Genomic DNA, 20,698 nt, shown 5'->3' with positions numbered 1-20,698 from the left:
CCTAGCCAACTATAGTCGTGTGAGTTCGCGACCGTCACGTAGTATAGTGTTTGCGCAAATCAAATCCGTCCCCCCAAAAAACTTCGAATTAACAAACATCAAAACCGAAAAGGAAAACCCACAAGGCCACAAGGACGGACAGGACATGGCTACACAGTACTTTAAATATAAAACATAACTAAGTGCTAGTTTGAGAGCTCTATTTTTTAAAGGATTTTTATTTTTCTAACTCCCCATTTAAATCATTAGAATTGAATTCCATTCTAATAAAAATAATTTAGACACATATCAATTAAACTAATTTAGTTTTATTCAAAATATATTTATATACTATTATTAACAAGATGTCAGAAATATTTATGTGTTAAGAGTGTTCTATAAGTCATATAGTAGAAACAAATTCTAATGATATATAAAATTATTTCTCATCCTGCATCTCATAAATTTGAGATATGTTTATATCTGAACATTGGAAAGTGGTGTAATACCAAATTTAAAGCTAAATATGTTACTTTAGTAAGTAAATTCCAATTCCTTAAAAAATGAATGGATTCAAACGCCCCGTAAGAAAAAAAATAAAAATCCTTTAGAAAAATGTACTCCCAAATTAGCTCTAAAACACGATATATAGTGTGAGTTTTTTTTACGCGAGAATATCTCTTGTGTACATCTGCACCAAACTGCAACATATATATTTTCTTCTTTAGACACGCTCAATAACACGGCACCCACTGTGATGCCCTAAGGCTGGGCCCATCTCACAATCTAATAAAAGAGGGGAGCCGCCTCTTCCCAGTTCACACGGACCCGTTGCGTGAGCGCACCCCTCGTACTCCCATAGTCCCATCCCATGGAGGCCACCCCGATCTCCATGAAGCCACCGTCTCCGGCGCCGGCGGCGCCACCCCCAGCCACTCTGGAGCCCGGGGACTTGCCAACGCATGCCTTCGGAGGGACCGAGCTGGAGCCGTCCAGTATGAACCAGCTCGCAATAGCTCCGGACCCCAAACGGTGAGGGTTCGGCGGCCCCGGGCCTGGGGAGGACTTGGGTTTCTCAATCTGGGCGTGTCTTGGGGCCGTTGACTGGTCTGATTTGTGGTGCTTTGTGTTCGAGCAGGCCGAGGGTGGAGGAGGCTGCGGACGGCAACGGGTGCAAGCATTGCGCCTGCAAAAAGTCCAGATGCTTGAAGCTGTAAGGAACCTACTGTTCCGACCGTTTCGTTTTGGTTCTGTTGGCTAGTCTCAGGGCGGAGTCAGTTTTTTCCTTTCGCGATTAATATCCTTATGCGTCTAATTAATAGAGCGGGGGAACGAAATGCTGGATGATGTGCGCTTTGCATCCATTTTGGCTATACAGAGGAAGGGGGTTGTTGCTGATTTTCACTGGTTTAGTTCCTTATAATCAGTGGTTTAATTCAGGATTTCGGTCGTAATTGCTGTATAATTATCTTATTTTGCTGTTCTTTCTGCATCTTTCTCTCGTAGGCTACGTAAATTTCAGGTATTTGTGAAATTTCCAAAACGCATTTTTTAGCAACTGCTTACGCTGTTGCACATTATTCCATTACTTCAGGTTGCCTCTAGTTCACTCTGAAGTCTGACCCATAGAGCTCAAGGTAGGACAACACATACCTGCATGATCAACCAACTAGAGCTAATGTGGAAGTCATACTTACTAATTTCCTCATAAGATGGAGTCAGCATTTTCTTATTCTACTGCTGTATGGAGCAAACTACGTAGATCAAAATGATGTTAGGCTAAATGATTGGAAATTTAGGTGTTGTTTCTCTGGTGCCCGATGAGCCAGTGTTTGTCAAACTCATTTCATGTTAGTTATATCTCAGTTTTTTTCATTCTTTAGCTAAATGATTGGAAGAAAAAAGAACTTTGGTCACAGACATATGCCTCTACTATAGTACTATGGGTTTTATGTGCCAATCTATGCTATTGATGAAACTGTGAACTGTATGGAACTCATAATCAGCAATTCAGTATGTTACCTTGTCAACGCCTAGGAGCCCAGTCGACCTAGGGTGAATGGCACGATGGTATGTTGCTTTGTAGATATGGGGCTGTAGGAGTTGGGTGTCACATGAGTAGGTATTGGATCTTCGGCTGGACCGAAGCCCTTGCAGCCACCATGTCGAGGAGCCCTAGATCAGTTCATCCTGGTCTTGGGCTGGGTTAGGATTAGATCCTAGCGATTTCCTTTGCAGATATAAACACTGCTGCCGCCACACAATTTTGCCCTCACCGCCACTCCCCAGAGCACAGTTGCCCCTCTTGAGCTGCTTTCCAGACTTGGTGGTTGACTGGTGGAGTTGGTCATTGTTTGATGGCCGCTGAACCCTTGACTATGTTGAAGGCCTTAGCAGCTATGGAAATATCTAAAGGTCTTTTGGTTCATTTTCATTGCTGGCATCTCAAATTCCTATTTTGTTGCCATGTGGGATGCATTCATTTTTTTTCCTGTGATGTTAGTTATTATTTATCATTTTTATTTGCACCTTCTCACGTGTCTTCGCCATGACTTGCCAGATCCCTGACTATAATAAGGGTGTAGGAGGTGTAAGAATGCTTTGTGAATCTCATAAAAACATTATCACCTTTTGAATTTGCAGCTATTGCCCATGTTTTTCTGGAGGTGGTTATTGCTCTGATAAGTGTGGCTGCCAACCATGTTTCAACAAAGAAGCTTTTGCAGAAACAGTTCATACTACTCGCAAGGTGTTACTTTCGAGACAGAAGCGTATGTCAATGAAAATCAATAGGAGACCTGAGGCGAATACCGAACCAATGGTGGTTATCCTAACTCAGTTAAATGATGTCACACTGTTTAAATTTTCTGTTAGGCTTAATTAAAATTTCAACATTCTGTCACCTATAGGAAGATGCTCACCATTCTTCTTCTTCAACTCCACCAAAGAGAGGTTGCAACTGCAAGAAGTCAAGTTGCCTAAAGAAATACTGTGATTGCTACCAGGTTTCGTCTTTTTTTTTTCTTCTCAAGTTCTTTGCTAAATAGGTGAGACAAGATTATGAAACTCAGTGTTATTGACAGGATGGGACTGGATGTTCCTTGTTTTGCCGCTGTGACGATTGCCAGAACCCTTTTGGGAAAAATGGTACCTACCGAATACTTTTGTAGACTGTTCTAGCTATTCAAGTACTCCTTTATATATCAGTACATGGCCATAGTATGTACCAGTGATGCTATTATTATGTACTAACTAATGATGGTTTCCCTACTGCAGAAGGCATAATGGCTGACGACAGTAAGCGGTATTTATACACTGGTGCTGATTTGGATCACAGCGAGGGCGAACATGACTTCGTTGTGGAGCGCTCGCCTCGTCTGCAATCACCTATCTCGAAGGAGTCTTCCTTCCACCAAACCCCACCTCATCTCAGGGCGTCAAGCAGAGACGCGCACGTTTTCCCACACGCGATATCCCAGTGGCAGGCGCTGCCCCGCTCGTGGCACTGTTCCAACAAGAGGAACAGCAGCGACCGAGCCATGGACGACTCCGCGAACTACAAGAACTCGAACCATGACTACTGGCAGGTACCCAAGCACGAGGACAGCTACAGCATATCGAAATGCGTCCAGATCCTGAACGGCATGGCGGAGCTGTCGCAGGTGGAGAAATCGGTTGCCCCCGACGTCTTCCTGCAGCCGGGCAACCGGGAAATTTTCGTCTCCCTCAGCGGCGACGTGCGCGCCATGTGGCTGAAGCGCAAGATTCAGCACCTGGCTTAAATTTTCCTTGTGCTGTGCCGTTCTTCCGAGTGGAGTACAATCTTTTAGATTGTGCATGTTCTTCTGGTCGTGGGGTGGGCGTGCACAGGATTCTAGGTTCTTTTTTCGCCCTGTATACTGAGGTGTATTTCTGGATTACGGTTATGTATTGTCTTTGTAGAGAGAGCCGTTTTCGAGCCTGGTATCGGCTATAATAAAATGAGATTATACATTGTTTCCCGGCTATGGTTGCCAGACTGTCATGTACATTTCCAATGGTCTATCTCTCGTACAGTCGTACCACGCGCCCTGTATCAGAGATTAGAGTCAGAACAAATGCTGTACAGGAAGTCGGCGCAGCCACGAATAGCATACAGGAGGATTAAGGGTCTGTTTGTTTACCCCCAGATTATATAATCTGGATTAAATAATCCTAAGAGGCAAACAAACAGTCCAGCTTATTTGCCTAGATTATATAATCTAACCCCTTGGATTATGATAATCCATAAGCAAGTGAGGAGGTGCTTATTTCAGATTATTTTTTCCCACTTCCCCACTACCCTTTCAAGTTTCCTAGAAATTACCCACCATTGCCATTATAATCCACCGAATCGTTTTTACGCCTAGTACTAGTCAATTTGGGGATGAAGAAGGTGACATGAATGCCTTTCGTGATAATATTGCTAATGCAATATTTGTCAATGTCAATTGATTTTTTTCATATATGAGTTTCAACCTAGTATAAATATAGAGGGCATTCTTGTCTTTCTCATACAAAAGAATCCTATTAACAACTCAAATAATCTGGGTAAACAAACAGAACTACCGAGATTATATAATCCAGATTATATAATCCTCCAAAAATAATCCAGATTATATAATCCATGGGGGTAAACAAACATGTCCTAAGATCCTGCAAAGGCAGCCATATGGATCTGACGGTTGCCACGGCCCACATACAGTCACAATGATCTCTACAATCGACTGCAGAGGAACCGATTTTCATACAGTGTCCACTCTTCCTCCTTTCAACTCCCATTCCTGGATGCTCTTATGTGAACCCCCGTTCTCAGGCTGGCTGCAGCGGTTGCCGCCAGCAGCTCCTCTCCCCTTGCATAGCGTCTGCAGGGGGCCCTCCACGCGCGCAGCGCTGCCCCCTGCAGAGCCCTCTACCGCGCGGTCCTCCTCTCTCTCCCCCTCAATCCAGGGGATCACTGTTTATCCCCTACAACACTGTGCTGTGGGGCCACGATTAATTGTTAGTAGATAAAAAATTGATAGTTGATATAGAAAATGATATTTTATAGTTGAAGTGGGGTATAGGGGGAGTATTTGGGGGGAACCGCTGCGGGAGATGAAAAAATAGGGGGGAAAATAGGGGGAAAAGTGATATAGGGGGGAAAATTTAGGGGTAACGGTTGCAGATAGCCTCACCATCTCTCGCTCAGTGTCACCGCCACCGACCTCCGCGTCGGACATCGACTCGATTTTGTAGCTAGCAGATAGTGCATATGGCCGTACAAAATATCGTTTTGCACGATATACTGCAGGAGATCGTTTTGCACGATAGACTACATGAGACGAGAAGAGTAAGGGTGTTGAAATAGCCTCATAGATGTGTTTAGGTCGTGAGGTTTAGGCATAGATGTGTTTAGGTCGTGTGGTTTAGGGTGATTCCAACAATTCCCCCTCTAATCCACTCAATTCGTACTCTATTCACTTTTAACTATCTCTCCCTCTTTCATTTCTCCCTGTTTCGCCTCTCTCCTATCATTCTCTCTATTCAACTCCTCTTTTATACTTTAATTGACCTATTTGACTTTTATATATCAATTTTAGAGTTTTAAAAAATTATGTAATATTTATAGTACCGTAATACATATCATTATCAGTTAATTAAATTTAAAATAGATTAATTCCACATAGATAATCACTAATTAGCGATGGAGAAGATTAGAGCTCCTCTTGAGAGGGTGACGTTCTTCTCTCACTCTAAGGGGGTGTTTGGGATGGCTCCAATTTCCAGCTCCAGTATAGAGTTGTAGTTTATAATATCAATTTAAATAGTTTTAAAATATTTTTAATCTAAATAATAAATAAAATAACTTATTTAAATGTCTTCTAGAAGTTTACAACTCTAGCTCCACGATTTTTTGGAACACCTAATGATCTGCTCCACCAACTCCACCAAATTTTCTGGAGCTGGAGCTATTCCAAATAGGGTAAGGGAGAGGGGAAAATGAAGGAGGTGGTACATTCGGGTGCCGTTAGATGCCGCCTTTTGCATAAGTGTTAGTGGTACAGTGTATGTATATTTTGGGAAAAAAGAAAGTATCTTATACTTCCTAAATTAAAGTCGTATTACTTTCAAAGCCATTCAAATTACCATACATTAGTTTGGAGTGATTTTAAAAGGGGGTTTCTTAGTTAAATATTCTAATAACACTTAAACCATAAAAAACTCTAAGCTTTTAAAAAATCCTGAAAAATGTATGTTGAAATATGGCAGGCCTAAATTAAATATTTAGAGCTCACCAAAATCTCTCTATCCTTAAAATATTTAGAGCTCCAAAAGCTCCAGGAAATAGAAAAATATCTAGAGAAATATAGAAAATTCCCAAAACAGTACAATCGATGTATAATTTTTCGATATATCAATGTGCTCCATTTTGTGAGACTAGCAAAGTTTCTAAACATTACTACAGTTTTTCATTTATGTTTAAATATATAATATAAAATAAAAATACATGTGTGTTTTGTTGATTGAGTGGATGTGTATATGGATTTAAAGTCAACAACCATAGTTTTAATCCTTATTTAGCATTTTTATTATTTGAATATAAGAGAGCACAATAACACTGAAAACCGTAGAACCATATAAACTAGTGCTTAGGGCTTATTTGGTAGAGTTTTACTTTAAGAATTTCAATTTCGGTTTTTTAGTTTAACATAAAACAGCTTCAATAAATTTGTTGAGGTGGATTCAAAGACTATTTGGCTTGCATAAAAACTCCGGCTTCTATAATACAATAAATTTGTGCGAGTTTCTTTCATTACCTTTGATACTTAGTGGACTATGATGGGCTCTTGGTTCGTGGGCTACTGGAACACGAGCTTTTGATATACCATCAAAACAAACAGGTATATCTGTCATGTTATTTGTATATATTATATTATTCCCTCATTACGATGGGATATAAACACACGTATATGTATTATACTATTGGATGAACATGCTTCGGTTATTGAGAAACACACGCACGGCTATCGGAAAGAATCCAGGAAGCCAAACGGGAAGACATGGTAGAGATACTAGATCAGGCGGCGCCCATTCGGGCGCCCTATCCAGTACAATCCAACACAAAAAAAAAATGAATAAGCAATTGTATTGTATATTATTTTTAAATTAAATAGTGTATGATCGAATCACTAACTAAACACACAAATTTGAAGATCATAAAAAAGTTATAGGCATAATACAGTATGTTGAAGAGAAACAAAAGCCAACACATGAGTTGTTTATTTGGTGCTAGATGCCAAGAAAAAAGAGATAAGGCTGGAAGCTTGCATGTGAAAAAAATAGCAACCGCCACAAAATCTATGGTCAACATCATGATTGAGCCTAGGATATATTTCCTTATCCATATTTACCAACTGCCACTACGATAGACATAATGCTAGGGAAGGACCAACCAGTCTTCTTGCTTAAAAACCGAGTAGCGGCCTACAGTGAGAAGAAAGGAACAAACATCATGCTACAGCGAGAAGAAATGAACAAACATCAGAAGGTTAAGTACAATAGGACAATAGGTTGAGAATTTTTAGTTCTACATGTGTTATCATTACTTACAAAACCTAAAGAGCTGAGACCAGCAAACATGAACCCAATAAAGAACAAAAGACTTTTTCATATCTGCAATTAATGGTAAGATGTCCATGGGTGGCGGCAGTAGTGGCGCCTTCCTTTGCAGCTACAGCCGCACTTTGGCTGTGTCCAAAAGGAATGGTACACACCTGATTATATCATTGGTAAAAACATAATTGTTGCTGTTGCATAGATTAAATAGTATTAACAATGAAAGAGATCAGTGCTCGGTTTCTCCTTCCTTAATGAAATGACATGTAGGTAATCCCTCCCAACTGTGCTAGAATGTAAATATTCTAATTCCCATTTGTGATCCGGAAAGATAGTATAGGACACTAACAATAGGTCGCCAATAGCTAAGCTGCTGACCCCCCCATTGAGGTATTTTTGGAGTCTGTTAGGTCAGTTCACAGTCAATAATCAGCCACTTAGCTGTCACCACCACTTAGCATTTTCTGGTGTGGGCTTTAAATGCAAGATCATTTGAGAATGTCATAAGTCATAACACAAATGAAAAGGTCAAGCTGTGATCAAAGAGTTGACCGCCACTTGCATAATGAGAAAGCACATGCAGGTAAAAGAATACATAGTTTAGTGCACAATAAAAGGGCTACCTCTACATCCGCAAGAATGGCAGTTATCATCAACCGATATGATTTAACAGATCTTCCATTTAAATGAGAATCTGATAGATCCCTTAAAGCCGGAACTTTTATGGACCTATCATCCCCAGAGGGCAACAGAGTAACAAGTGAACCTCTATTTTCAGTAGTTAGATTAGCATTGGCTGATTAAATCATGTATACCTATCATCCCCAGAGGGCAACATAGTAACAAGTGAACTTTTATGTATGCCATGTCTGCAAGGAAATGAATTAAACACATAAAGCGGATGTTTTAATCCTTACGAAATTTGATCTTCTGCATGAGAAGAACCTTGTTTTCACCTAAAGCATGGTAAAATTCTTTTTATGCCCTGAAATTCCAATTCTAGCACTGTGTCCTGCATAAAAAAGCAATAGCAAGGATTGAGATTAAAGCTCAGAGGTAGAAGACACCACATCAATAAGGCTTCCTATAAGGCATAACATCAACTAACCTGAAGGTTGTACTGACCAGTTGGTGCAATGTAACTTATTTTCCTCATAGAACCTGGTGGAAGAGCAACATGGTGCTGCATCAATGTGTTCTAAAAAAGAAATCTGCAACACACACAGTCAGCAATCATTAGGATGTAAACACAGGTCAATAACATCCATCTCCATAGTCCATATCATAGACGGCTAGTCTTCAGAATGAATGTCAAGAAGCTACAACGTATAGATCTCCACATGTGATGACATGTCCAACACCTGGAAATATAACAAGAAATTACATACAACTTAGCGATAACAAAAGCAGTATGCAAGACCATTTGGACAATGTGGTACTACATTAAGTCACTACCTAGTTTCTTTGGCTGGAATTCCCATATCAGCTAACAATTTAATTTGCTCTCCGTAGATAGATATAGCTTTCTAATTATTAAATAGTTCATACAATTTAAATTACCAGTTAATACCCACAGTCCACGCTGTTATTTTTATAATGGAAGTACCTGTAATTTTGATGCAAAGGAAGACAAATGCAGATAAGCCTAGACTGTTTTGTAGGAACAGCTACCAGGTTGTATTCTAAAAAAAATCCATAACTTGTTTCCTCTGAGAAAATAAAGAAATCAACATTACTAAGCTCTCCATTACATTACCCAACCCAAGGGCAGTGATGATCAAAGCGCTCCACACAGTTATCACATTTGGAGCAGTGTGAGCACCAAGGAGGCTGGTATACCATGCAAGTCTCGCAGTATTTCATCTTTCACATGAACGCCATTGACCATAACCTCTTTTACTCGAGGGAACTGAAGAGCATGTGGAGCTGAAGCACCATAAGAGACCTCTTCCACCGGTGGGTGTGAATTTTGTGGTACAATACATGGATCTTGAGATAAGGTAAGGAAGAGTAGTAACAGTACATAGCAATCAGGTTTTGTAGAGAAGGGTACTACAATTTTGGTGCCACACATAAAAATAGTAGGAAATAAATAGTGGCATAACAAAGCCTACATTGCTCAAAGAAAACATAAAATCTGGAGAACAGGTGTTTATAGAACAACAAGTTTACCTATTTTAGGCCTCCTGGAATCTTGACCTCTTGATGCCTGGAACTCATCTGAAGGGCCAAAAAAGTTTTGCAAGCAATTAAAATAGAATGAATTGTTGATGTATACCGTTAATATCCTAAGGACATGAGTGACTGTCTGGTTCAACGCCGTGACATGGATAAAAGTACTAAGTCAGGTTCAACAATCAAGCCCATTAAGACAGGCTTACCTTCATGGAGCCTGAATTATTCGTCATAGGAGGAATACACATGTCTGTCCACACACCTGGAAAAGCAATTTGTACTATTCATGGTTGCAAACATTATCACGACCAAAGAATAGGAAACAAGTATGGGTAAATTGTTCAATGCTTAATAGGCACGAGTTTATAACTATAGAGTCACGCTTATAACTGTTGACCGATTGAGCTGGACGTAAAGTGACAGTGTTGACCGATGCTACATTGTTAAGCTTTGAAAGGGAAATAGGCTCAAACCTTTTCCTAAATAATTTTGGTGGTTGATTTGCTCAACACAAATAATTGAACTAACTAGTTTGCTCTAGATTATATGCTCTACAGGTGCCAAAGGTTCATCTACAACTATACTAATTCGACTGTCCGGAATACCGTAGATTATTCCGGACAGGAGAAGCTTTTTGGAAAAACAGGCCAAGCGCGGACCGTCCGGGCCCTTGCGGCGGACCGTCCGCGACACGAGGATGTCACTCGGCCAGAACCAATGCAAAAATCCAAGTCTGTGCTGCGGACCGTCCGATGGAAGAGCAAGCACCGTCTGAGACCACACGCGGACCGTCCGGGCCCTTGCGGCGGACCGTCCGCGACACCGAGTTGACTTCGACCAGGAACTACAAATCAGGGATAGTCCGACTAAACCGCGGACCGTCCAGCTACAACGTGCGGACCGTCCGGCTATAATTCGCGGACAGTCCGCATGTGAAGACCTGGTTCAGCCCGAAGGTGACAAGTTGAGCAAAAGGAATTATAGAGCTGGCGCGGACCGTCCGGGACCAAGGGCGGACCGTCCGCGTGGTGTCACCGAGGCAGATAGCCGTTGATCTAGCCGTTGATCTGACAGAAGTATCCGTTGAAGATGTCAGAATCGACCGTTGGAGGGTCGCGGACCGTCCGGGCCCTAGCCGCGGACCGTCCGCCAGTGCAATTCCTGGCAGATGCGCCCCAACGGCTATATGGGTGGTTGAGGGCTATAAATACCACTCCAACCGGCCACTTCAAGGTGTGGGAGTCCAAGCAACATTCCAAGTCATCTAGTTGACATACTCAAGCCCTCCCAACCACATATATTCATTGATCCATCCTATACACAAGATTTAGACCACTACAACCAACACAAGTGCCACAAAAGAGAGAGCAAGCAAAAGAGAGCTACTCATTTGAGTTTAGCACTAGTGCCTTGTGAGATTCATCGAGAGATAGTGTGTGCTTCATCTTTGTGTTCATTTGCGCGTGGAGTTTTGACTCCCATTGAACTTCCTCCAAAGTTTTGGAGGCTTGTAAAAGCTAGCAAGAGACACCAAAGATTGTGGTGGTCCTTGTGGGATCGAGAGTGATCCTTGAAAAGAAGAAGAGCTCGCCGATCCTTGTGTGATCGGGAGAGAGGGAAAGGGTTGAAAAAGACCCGTCCTTAAGTGGACTCCTCAACGGGGACTAGGCCTTCGAGGGCCGAACCTCGGTAAAACAAATCACCCGTGTCCATTGTGTTTATTGCTTGTGATTTGTTTGCTTTCCCTTGCTCCAAGTTTTTCTTGCATCTTTATTTGCTAATAGCATTTGGTGTTGCTTCAAGTTAAATTCCCATTTAGTGAAGCAACACGTTGCAAGAAAGAACTTGAGTTGGTGCTCTTTTCATCTAAGCTTTCTTGCTTTATTATCATAGACTTATTAGTTGTATTGGTTTATCACTTCTGCATTATTTGAAAGCTATACTCTTTACTAGCAAGAACTTAGTTTTTATACTCCGATAATTGTTCATCTTGTTCTAACCACTAATCAAAGGATCTAGTTGGGGGATAAAGTTTTAATTTTCAGGTTTCGCCTATCCACCCCCCCTCTAGGCGACTTTCAATTGGTATCAGAGCTAGGCACTTCATCTTGAGTCTAACAACTCGAAGTGATGGCTCGTAAAAGATCCCAAAAGAACAAGAAGACATCTTCCAAGGAAAACACGGAGGTAACTCTTGAAATATTACTTTCCGATTGTTCTAATTATGATTCATGGTCTACTAGAGTTATAAATGCCTTTAGAACCGTAGATCCACAATTAGAACAAATTTTAGACAAGAGTATTATCCCTCCTAACTATGATAGGGAAAATGTTTCCGATGAAGACCAAAGATGTATTCGCTTAAACTATCTAGCTTTTGACATCTTGGTTAATTCTCTTAGCAAGGAAGATTATCATGCCCTCATAATGAATCATTATGAACATATTCCCGATGCGCATGATATTTGGACTAGAATTAAAAGCAAGTCTAATAAGTCCAAAAATGATAGTTCATTTTGTGCTTCTACTTCCTTTGGTATTTGTGATACTAACCCTTGCAAGGGAGAAGAAGAAAATGAACGATGGAGACCAAACGATGAATCCACCTCTCCAAAAGGTTTGTCTTCCCATTTCGATTCCCACATGTGTTGTGTAGCTAATGAAAATGATAGCGGAAGCACAAACGAGGATGAGGAGGAAGAAAGAAGCTTTGTGCATCTCTACGCTCGCCTAAGCCAAGAAGATAAGGCGGTCATGCTCAAACTTCTAGAAAGAGCGAGAGAACAAAGCGAAGCTCGTCAAAGGCTAGAAGATATTCTCTCCATAAAGATGCAACACTTTGACGAGTTGACTAAAGAACATGAGGAGCTAAAGTGCTCTCATGTTGATTTGGTCCAAAGGTATGAAACTATTTCAATTGAGCAAGATAACGCTTTACATTGTATCGCTCAATTAGTAAATAGGAATACCTTGCTTAAGGACCAAATAGAAAAGCTAAAAGTTGAAAATCTAGCTTTTCAAAATAAATATGATATGCTTCTATGTTCTCATGAAAATCTTATAGATGATCATATCATATTAAACATTGCTCATGAGGTTGTGATAGAAAATTTAAAATCCCAACAACCTCACTCATGCACATGTATTCAAATTGATACTATATTACCATGTGCTAATGCTTGTTGTTCGTCGACAAGCAAATCTTCTTTTGAGCTAGAATCTACAGGAACAAATGATGATTCATATCAAAAGCTCAAAGAAGAAAATGAGAGGCTAAAGAAGAGCTTGACACAACTTAAAGGGAAATGCATTGCCCAACCTTCTCAAGATAACCGTGATCACATGGTGAAGAAGCTTGAGACGGGAACAACCGTGGCATGCACTACATCCCTTGAAGAAAATGTCAAGGATTTGAGGATTGCCATGAGGAGGAAACAAAAGATGGAATTCAACACCTCCTCCAAAAGCCTCAACCACGCCTCCACAAAAGGTAACATCCAAGGTAATGATCAAGCCACACGTCACATTAAAAGGTGTAGTGAATGCTTTAAAGAGGGGCACTTGATTAGGTCATGTCCCTACATCAAAAATGGCTTGATTATTAACAAGGATGATAGACTTTGTTTTAAATGCTCTAAGAAGGGACACTTGCTTAGATCTTGTCCCCATTTAAAACAAAAAGGCATAGGGTTAGAAAAGAAAGTTTTTACTAACCATGTAGCAGGGAACAAGCAAGGAAAGAAGAAAACTTCAAAACTTGAAAAACGCCTATGCTACACATGCCGAAGAAAGGGACATCAATGCAAAGATTGCCCCATTGGTAAAAATCTCACTCCTAACTTGTCATTTGATTCATATATAACTAGGCAAACCAAGATTGCAACTTGTGCTAGAAAGGTAACAAGTTTACCAAGCGCTAGCACAAAGGACACTTGGGTTCCTAGATCTTTGTTTACTAACCTTAACGGACCCATCAAGCGATGGGTACCAAAGTGTGCTTGACAAGATTTGTAGGAGAAGGAGATGGTATGAGCCTTGGGGTGCTTGAGGGAGTTAATTCAATTCTTATCAACTCAAGCTATCAATCTTCAAACGATCTACATAGTCAAGATTGACCCAAGGTTACTTCAATTCATATTCAAAACCCATATCATCTCGGGAAGATATTAATGTTGTAGGAAATAAAGAATCATCATGTGCGGAAACTCAAGGCCTACAACATGGAGGAAAGTCAAAGGATGGTAACACTTATGCTTTAAGTGAAAGTATCTTAAATTATCTTTTCTTATGTGTCTTGTGTAGTCACATAGGAAAAAGAAGCACTGAAGATGTTTTTTAAAATTATGTCACCATTCTTTGAAGAAATTCCTCTCATATGGTAGATTGCATATTCTTCATTCCTATACTATGGCAATATACATGCTTTAAAATTGTTGCAAGTTCCCATGGCATGTTTTACTTTAATTATCCTATTATTGCCATGATCTAGATATAGAAGAAGATTCCATATTCTTAAAAGAATAAGGTGTCATGCAAAGAATTCAAATCCTAAAGACACTCATAAAAAGGGAATCTTTCTTTATGTCTAGAATAGTGAGTCTAATGCTTTTATCTAAGTAACTCATGTAGTCTCACTAGTAGAGAATATGTTTCTAGTTGGAGATGCGTAATTTATCTTGACAAGGAAAATCAATCCAATAATGTATGTTGTATGTTTTATTGCTTAAATTGGATATGATTCTTCTACATTTATCGCTCTCCATGTTATGAATTAGATTTATTCCCTTAAGTCTCAAGAATTTAACCATGCTTGTTTTATGAGTTAAAACTAGGCATACTTCATGGAATAATCTAGTTCATATTATAAAGTTTCCATGCCAATAGTAATTCACTTTTCATTCTTTGTCAAAATGATTACTAAATGGAAACTAGTGCTTGTGTTACTAACGTATCTCTTGAGCTTATAAATATGCATAGAAGGGAAAGTACACAAGCCCCATGGGTTGATCTTCACCCAAAAGAAGAAAGGTAAAAGCAAAGGTATGGGAACTCATCTCTTTAATATAGTTCCCTTCAATGGTTATTCACTCTAAATTATCATTCTTGAAGAATAGATTCTTTGGAGGACTAAATTTGTCTTGATGAGCACTCAATCACATTCTCATAAATGCACTTATCCATTAGAATCTAATTCATGCCTTTGCTATATTTGTTCTCATATTGACTTGTTTTTAAAGTAACGATTAATAAACTCAATATGAAGAAGTAAATTCCTATGATTGATCAAATGGTTAAATAGTGCATGTTCCTCTTTTCCTATGATATGCACTAATGCTAAGGATTTTACTTCTTGTCTGTGTGACTTGTGGATGATGAATTATGCATGTTAGTTATCTAAAGAAATCATCCCTCGCCATATACTCCCTTGCGTCATTAACATCTCTCTTGAGTATTTTCAATGAGTTTGGGAGGAATAAGAGACGACTACAAAGGGAGGACACCCAAATGAAAAAGGAAGAACATCAAGGACAACAACACCTACTTGGACAATAAGGTCTTCGCAATAATCAATGGTGTGGTTGTAAGCATTCTAAATTCTTTTTCATTATGAGACTACAAGGCTTAAGTTGTCTGTTGCTAAATTTGTGAGCCTTGATCAAAATGTATAATGCTTCTCCCTTTATGTTCTTTAAAGTAAATGCATCGAAATCATTTCTTTAAAATTACTTGATGCATATCTTTAGGGGGAGTCCATTATTATATTTTGATTATGTTGAGACTATTGCTTTATCTTAGTAATTTCATATAGTCTCTTGCATGAGAATAATGTTTCTCATATAGTATGCTACTACACATCAATCCAACCTGTTAAAATAAAGTCGCTTTTATCAAGGATTGTTGCTTTCATTTCTAAAGTAGCATGCTTATTGGATTCTCCTATTTTTAAGCTTGATTGAAAATTTAATGCCTTTGTTGTCTTCTTGATCTCATATTGATTGATCATTGAACAACTTCAATTATCACTTATGCTCCTTAGTGCCTTATGAAATTTGAATTTGATTTCAATTGTAATATTAACTGACATCTATCTTGATATACACTAAGGAAAAAGGAGAATTCATGATTCATTTATGCAACTTGTGATCCATTTGATATATGCTAACAATAACTTGAAAAAGATCACTAGTTGTAGAACTCTCTCTTGTGCAAAGTATTTCCATATATTGTCATTGAGTATAGGTCTTAAAGCAACTAAGACTAAGGACAAAGCACAATGAAGAGAGCGTCTCTATGAGAAGGTACAAAAGGGTAAAACCACTTCCTTTCATCTAAACTTGTACCTAAATCTTCCTCTTATATACACTCTTTGCATATCTTGTATAAAAGGAAGAGAAAGCATGTCCTTTGCATTTATCCCTGCTTCATACCTAGTTTAACCTCTTAAAATTTCACTCATGCATTATTGCATCTTTGCTAAAACTAGATGAAGTGATTCTATTGTCAGAGAGCTTAAAGCTTAACCCTGTAACGAGGATAAGCTACCTTTGTTCCAAAGGTGGATGGTCCTTAAGTCTCTTTGAAATCCTTCAAGGAAAATGCTTAAAATATTTGTAACATGCTTTCTGTAGTGCATAAACTATCATGAGCATCACACTTATCCTATGACACAATGCACTACACATTCTATATGATTCAGATATGTTCTCATTAACCTAATTATGTGCAACTGGCATGTTAGGCCAAACTATGTGTTCTCTCCATGCACATATTTAGGGGGAGCAATCTATGTTGTATAGAACTATGATCATGCTTAATTGACATATCTCTTGATCATGTCTCTTTCATTTTGGTACAAATGCATATATCCTATTATTCCCGTACCATGACTACGACTAATATGTTTCCAAGTATATTACTATGCTAAGTCGTAGATTGAAAGGGAAATGGAGTCTTCGGCGAAAACAAAGGCTTCCACTCCGTATATCATACTTCGCCATCACTCCAAGCAACTCTCTATTCCTTGGGGGAGAAATGAGCATCAAAGAAAAGGGCTTCGTCTTTGGAGAGAGTAAGACCCCAAAAGCTAAAAGAACGGACTTCGTCTTTGGTATAATCTTAACTCATTTATTTATGCCCAAAGGGGAAGATAGCACTTCAAGGGCTCTAATGATTCCGTTTTTGGCGATTTATGCCAAAAAGGGGGAGAAATAAGCCCAAAGCAAAATGACCGCACCACCACCTCCTAATTTCAAATTGGTAAAACTAATGATTTTCAATTGGTAAATTTCAAATTGGTATCTTATTATGTTCAAAAGGGGGAGAAAGTAGTATTTTCAGAATTGATATCTTAAAACCCTCTTGAACACTAAGAGGAGGATTTCATTTGAGGGGGAGTTTTGTTTAGTCAAAGGAAAAGCATTTGAAACAGGGGGAGAAAATTTCAAATCTTAAAAATGCTTCTCAAAACCTTATTTATTTATCCTTTGACTATTTTGCAAAACACTTTGAAAAGAATTTCCAAAAGAGTTTGCAAAAACAAAACAATTGGTGCAAGCATGGTCTAAAACATTAAATGTAAATTGGTCTAATTCCAAGTAACCTTTGCACTTACCTTATGCAAACTAGTTCAATTCTGCACTTATATTTGCTTTGGTTTGTGTTGGCATCAATCACCAAAAAGGGGGAGATTGAAAGGGAAATAGGCTCAAACCTTTTCCTAAATAATTTTGGTGGTTGATTTGCTCAACACAAATAATTGAACTAACTAGTTTGCTCTAGATTATATGCTCTACAGGTGCCAAAGGTTCATCTACAACTATACTAATTCGACTGTCCGGAATACCGTAGATTATTCCGGACAGGAGAAGCTTTTTGGAAAAACAGGCCAAGCGCGGACCGTCCGGGCCCTTGCGGCGGACCGTCCGCGACACGAGGATGTCACTCGGCCAGAACCAATGCAAAAATCCAAGTCTGTGCTGCGGACCGTCCGATGGAAGAGCAAGCACCGTCTGAGACCACACGCGGACCGTCCGGGCCCTTGCGGCGGACCGTCCGCGACACCGAGTTGACTTCGACCAGGAACTACAAATCAGGGATAGTCCGACTAAACCGCGGACCGTCCAGCTACAACGTGCGGACCGTCCGGCTATAATTCGCGGACAGTCCGCATGTGAAGACCTGGTTCAGCCCGAAGGTGACAAGTTGAGCAAAAGGAATTATAGAGCTGGCGCGGACCGTCCGGGACCAAGGGCGGACCGTCCGCGTGGTGTCACCGAGGCAGATAGCCGTTGATCTAGCCGTTGATCTGACAGAAGTATCCGTTGAAGATGTCAGAATCGACCGTTGGAGGGTCGCGGACCGTCCGGGCCCTAGCCGCGGACCGTCCGCCAGTGCAATTCCTGGCAGATGCGCCCCAACGGCTATATGGGTGGTTGAGGGCTATAAATACCACTCCAACCGGCCACTTCAAGGTGTGGGAGTCCAAGCAACATTCCAAGTCATCTAGTTGACATACTCAAGCCCTCCCAACCACATATATTCATTGATCCATCCTATACACAAGATTTAGACCACTACAACCAACACAAGTGCCACAAAAGAGAGAGCAAGCAAAAGAGAGCTACTCATTTGAGTTTAGCACTAGTGCCTTGTGAGATTCATCGAGAGATAGTGTGTGCTTCATCTTTGTGTTCATTTGCGCGTGGAGTTTTGACTCCCATTGAACTTCCTCCAAAGTTTTGGAGGCTTGTAAAAGCTAGCAAGAGACACCAAAGATTGTGGTGGTCCTTGTGGGATCGAGAGTGATCCTTGAAAAGAAGAAGAGCTCGCCGATCCTTGTGTGATCGGGAGAGAGGGAAAGGGTTGAAAAAGACCCGTCCTTAAGTGGACTCCTCAACGGGGACTAGGCCTTCGAGGGCCGAACCTCGGTAAAACAAATCACCCGTGTCCATTGTGTTTATTGCTTGTGATTTGTTTGCTTTCCCTTGCTCCAAGTTTTTCTTGCATCTTTATTTGCTAATAGCATTTGGTGTTGCTTCAAGTTAAATTCCCATTTAGTGAAGCAACACGTTGCAAGAAAGAACTTGAGTTGGTGCTCTTTTCATCTAAGCTTTCTTGCTTTATTATCATAGACTTATTAGTTGTATTGGTTTATCACTTCTGCATTATTTGAAAGCTATACTCTTTACTAGCAAGAACTTAGTTTTTATACTCCGATAATTGTTCATCTTGTTCTAACCACTAATCAAAGGATCTAGTTGGGGGATAAAGTTTTAATTTTCAGGTTTCGCCTATCCACCCCCCCTCTAGGCGACTTTCAAGCTTTTTGTTGACTGGGTGATTATCATAACTAATCTATCAACCAATGCGTATGAAATGCAGTGGAGGAGAATCCCATGTGCTGGTTGCTGAATATATCAAGTGGCTATCTTGCACACCTGGGTTGTGCGAACAATATTGGCATCTCTTTAAAACCCAGAAACAAGAGTAGCCATGGACTGACTAATCAAGGTTTAATATGAAGTTCAAAAGAAAGCAACCATAAAGTAGTAACAGATACACAAAACTTGAGATAAGGTAAGGAAGAGTAGTAACAGTACATAGCAATCAGGTTTTGTAGAGAAGGGTACTACAATTTTGGTGCCACACATAAAAATAGTAGGAAATAAATAGTGGCATAACAAAGTGTACATTGCTCAAAGAAAACATAAAATCTGGAGAACATGTGTTTATAGAACAGCAAGTTTACATATTTTAGGCCTCCTGGAATCTTGACCTCTTGATGCCTGGAACTCATTTGAAGGGCCAAAAAAGTTTTGCAAGCAATTAAAATAGAATGAATTGTTGATGTATACCGTTAATATCCTAAGGACATGAGTGACTGTCTGGTTATTTAATATGTATTTCAAAATTTGAAAAGAAAAAAAAATAAAAAAACTAACTAACCTAAGGCCCATTAGGCCCAACATCCTAACCCTAGCCGCCATTTTCCCTGTAGCCGCCGCCCCTGCCATCCTCCCAGCCGCCGCCTGCTCCCTCTTTTCCCTCTCTCCTCTGCTCCTCCCTCTCTCCCACCTTCCTCTCTCCTCTCTCTGCTCTCTTCACCGCGCGAAGCCGCCAAGGACCGTGCCCCTGCCCATCGAGCCACTCGCCCAAGCTACGCTAGGACTGCGCCCGAGTGAAGCCCCGACCCGCCCTGCCGTGCGCGCTCGACGCCGACCGCTCGACGACCCGACGCTCCAGGCGCCCTGCGCGCCAGGCCCCGCCCGCGCGCACCCAGCGCCGCGCCGCGCGCGCTCGACGCCCGAGCAGGAAGCCGAGCCGCCTCGCGCCGAGCCCCTGCACGCGCCACGCGAGCCGCCAGCCGAAGACCTCGCGCCGCCGGTGGTCTCCGAGAACAGCGGGTCGAACTCGTAGTCCTCGTCGTCCTTGTCGTCGTCGAGGGTGTCGCTCGGCTGCAGCGGTGGCGACACGGGTGCATCCACATCGGGTCGAAGAACGGGCTGGACGTTAGGGTTTCGTCGCTCGACGTCGCCTACGCCAGCGGCGGTGTAGGCGGAGGTGGGGAGCCGACATGAGAGCTGGAGGTACTGGCGGTGGTTGGGAGGAGGATTTCTTGAAGTGAGGCGGTGAGGCTCGCGAGGGACGGTGGGAGCGCCAGGAGCTCCGCCTCGTCGGTGAGTGGTCGGTGGTGGGTCAGAGAGGTAGAGAGGAAGGCACGGACGTGAGCTCACGCACGGTCCTGCTTCGTTGAATTGTGATTTCGGGTCCGAGACGTGGGCCACGCGTCGTGTGCGCGTTTGTGGAGACTCCGTGGAGCGCGGGGAGGGCACGAATCACTCGCGTCTTTTAACTAGAAGTAATGTGAACCGTTACGTCGTATAACTAGTGGCAGTGGGTAATTTGTCTGCAACTTCATGAAAGGTAT

At 41.1% G+C, this 20,698-nt stretch overlaps 1 protein-coding gene and 1 pseudogene across 1 annotated transcript; one reads left to right on the top strand and one right to left on the bottom strand.

Annotated features, from left to right (window-relative positions):
* Window positions 1-778: 778 nt before the first annotated feature.
* LOC100284420 (uncharacterized) lies at window positions 779-4,014 on the top strand. The gene is made up of 6 exons (NM_001157315.2): window positions 779-1,011; window positions 1,118-1,192; window positions 2,623-2,800; window positions 2,889-2,984; window positions 3,063-3,126; window positions 3,256-4,014. Exons 1-6 carry the CDS (start codon window positions 851-853, stop codon window positions 3,759-3,761), a joined length of 1,080 nt encoding a protein of 359 aa, NP_001150787.1. The 5' UTR covers window positions 779-850; the 3' UTR covers window positions 3,762-4,014.
* Window positions 4,015-19,347: 15,333 nt separating this feature from the next.
* LOC103630575 (uncharacterized) lies at window positions 19,348-20,257 on the bottom strand (annotated as a pseudogene).
* Between the last annotated feature and the right edge of the window lie 441 nt (window positions 20,258-20,698).

The sequence above is a fragment of the Zea mays genome, chromosome 6 (assembly GCF_902167145.1).
Source record: "Zea mays cultivar B73 chromosome 6, Zm-B73-REFERENCE-NAM-5.0, whole genome shotgun sequence".
Taxonomy (NCBI): domain Eukaryota; kingdom Viridiplantae; phylum Streptophyta; class Magnoliopsida; order Poales; family Poaceae; genus Zea; species Zea mays.
Note: the sequence above shows the minus strand (reverse complement) of the source record. Positions and strands in the feature narration are given on the sequence as shown.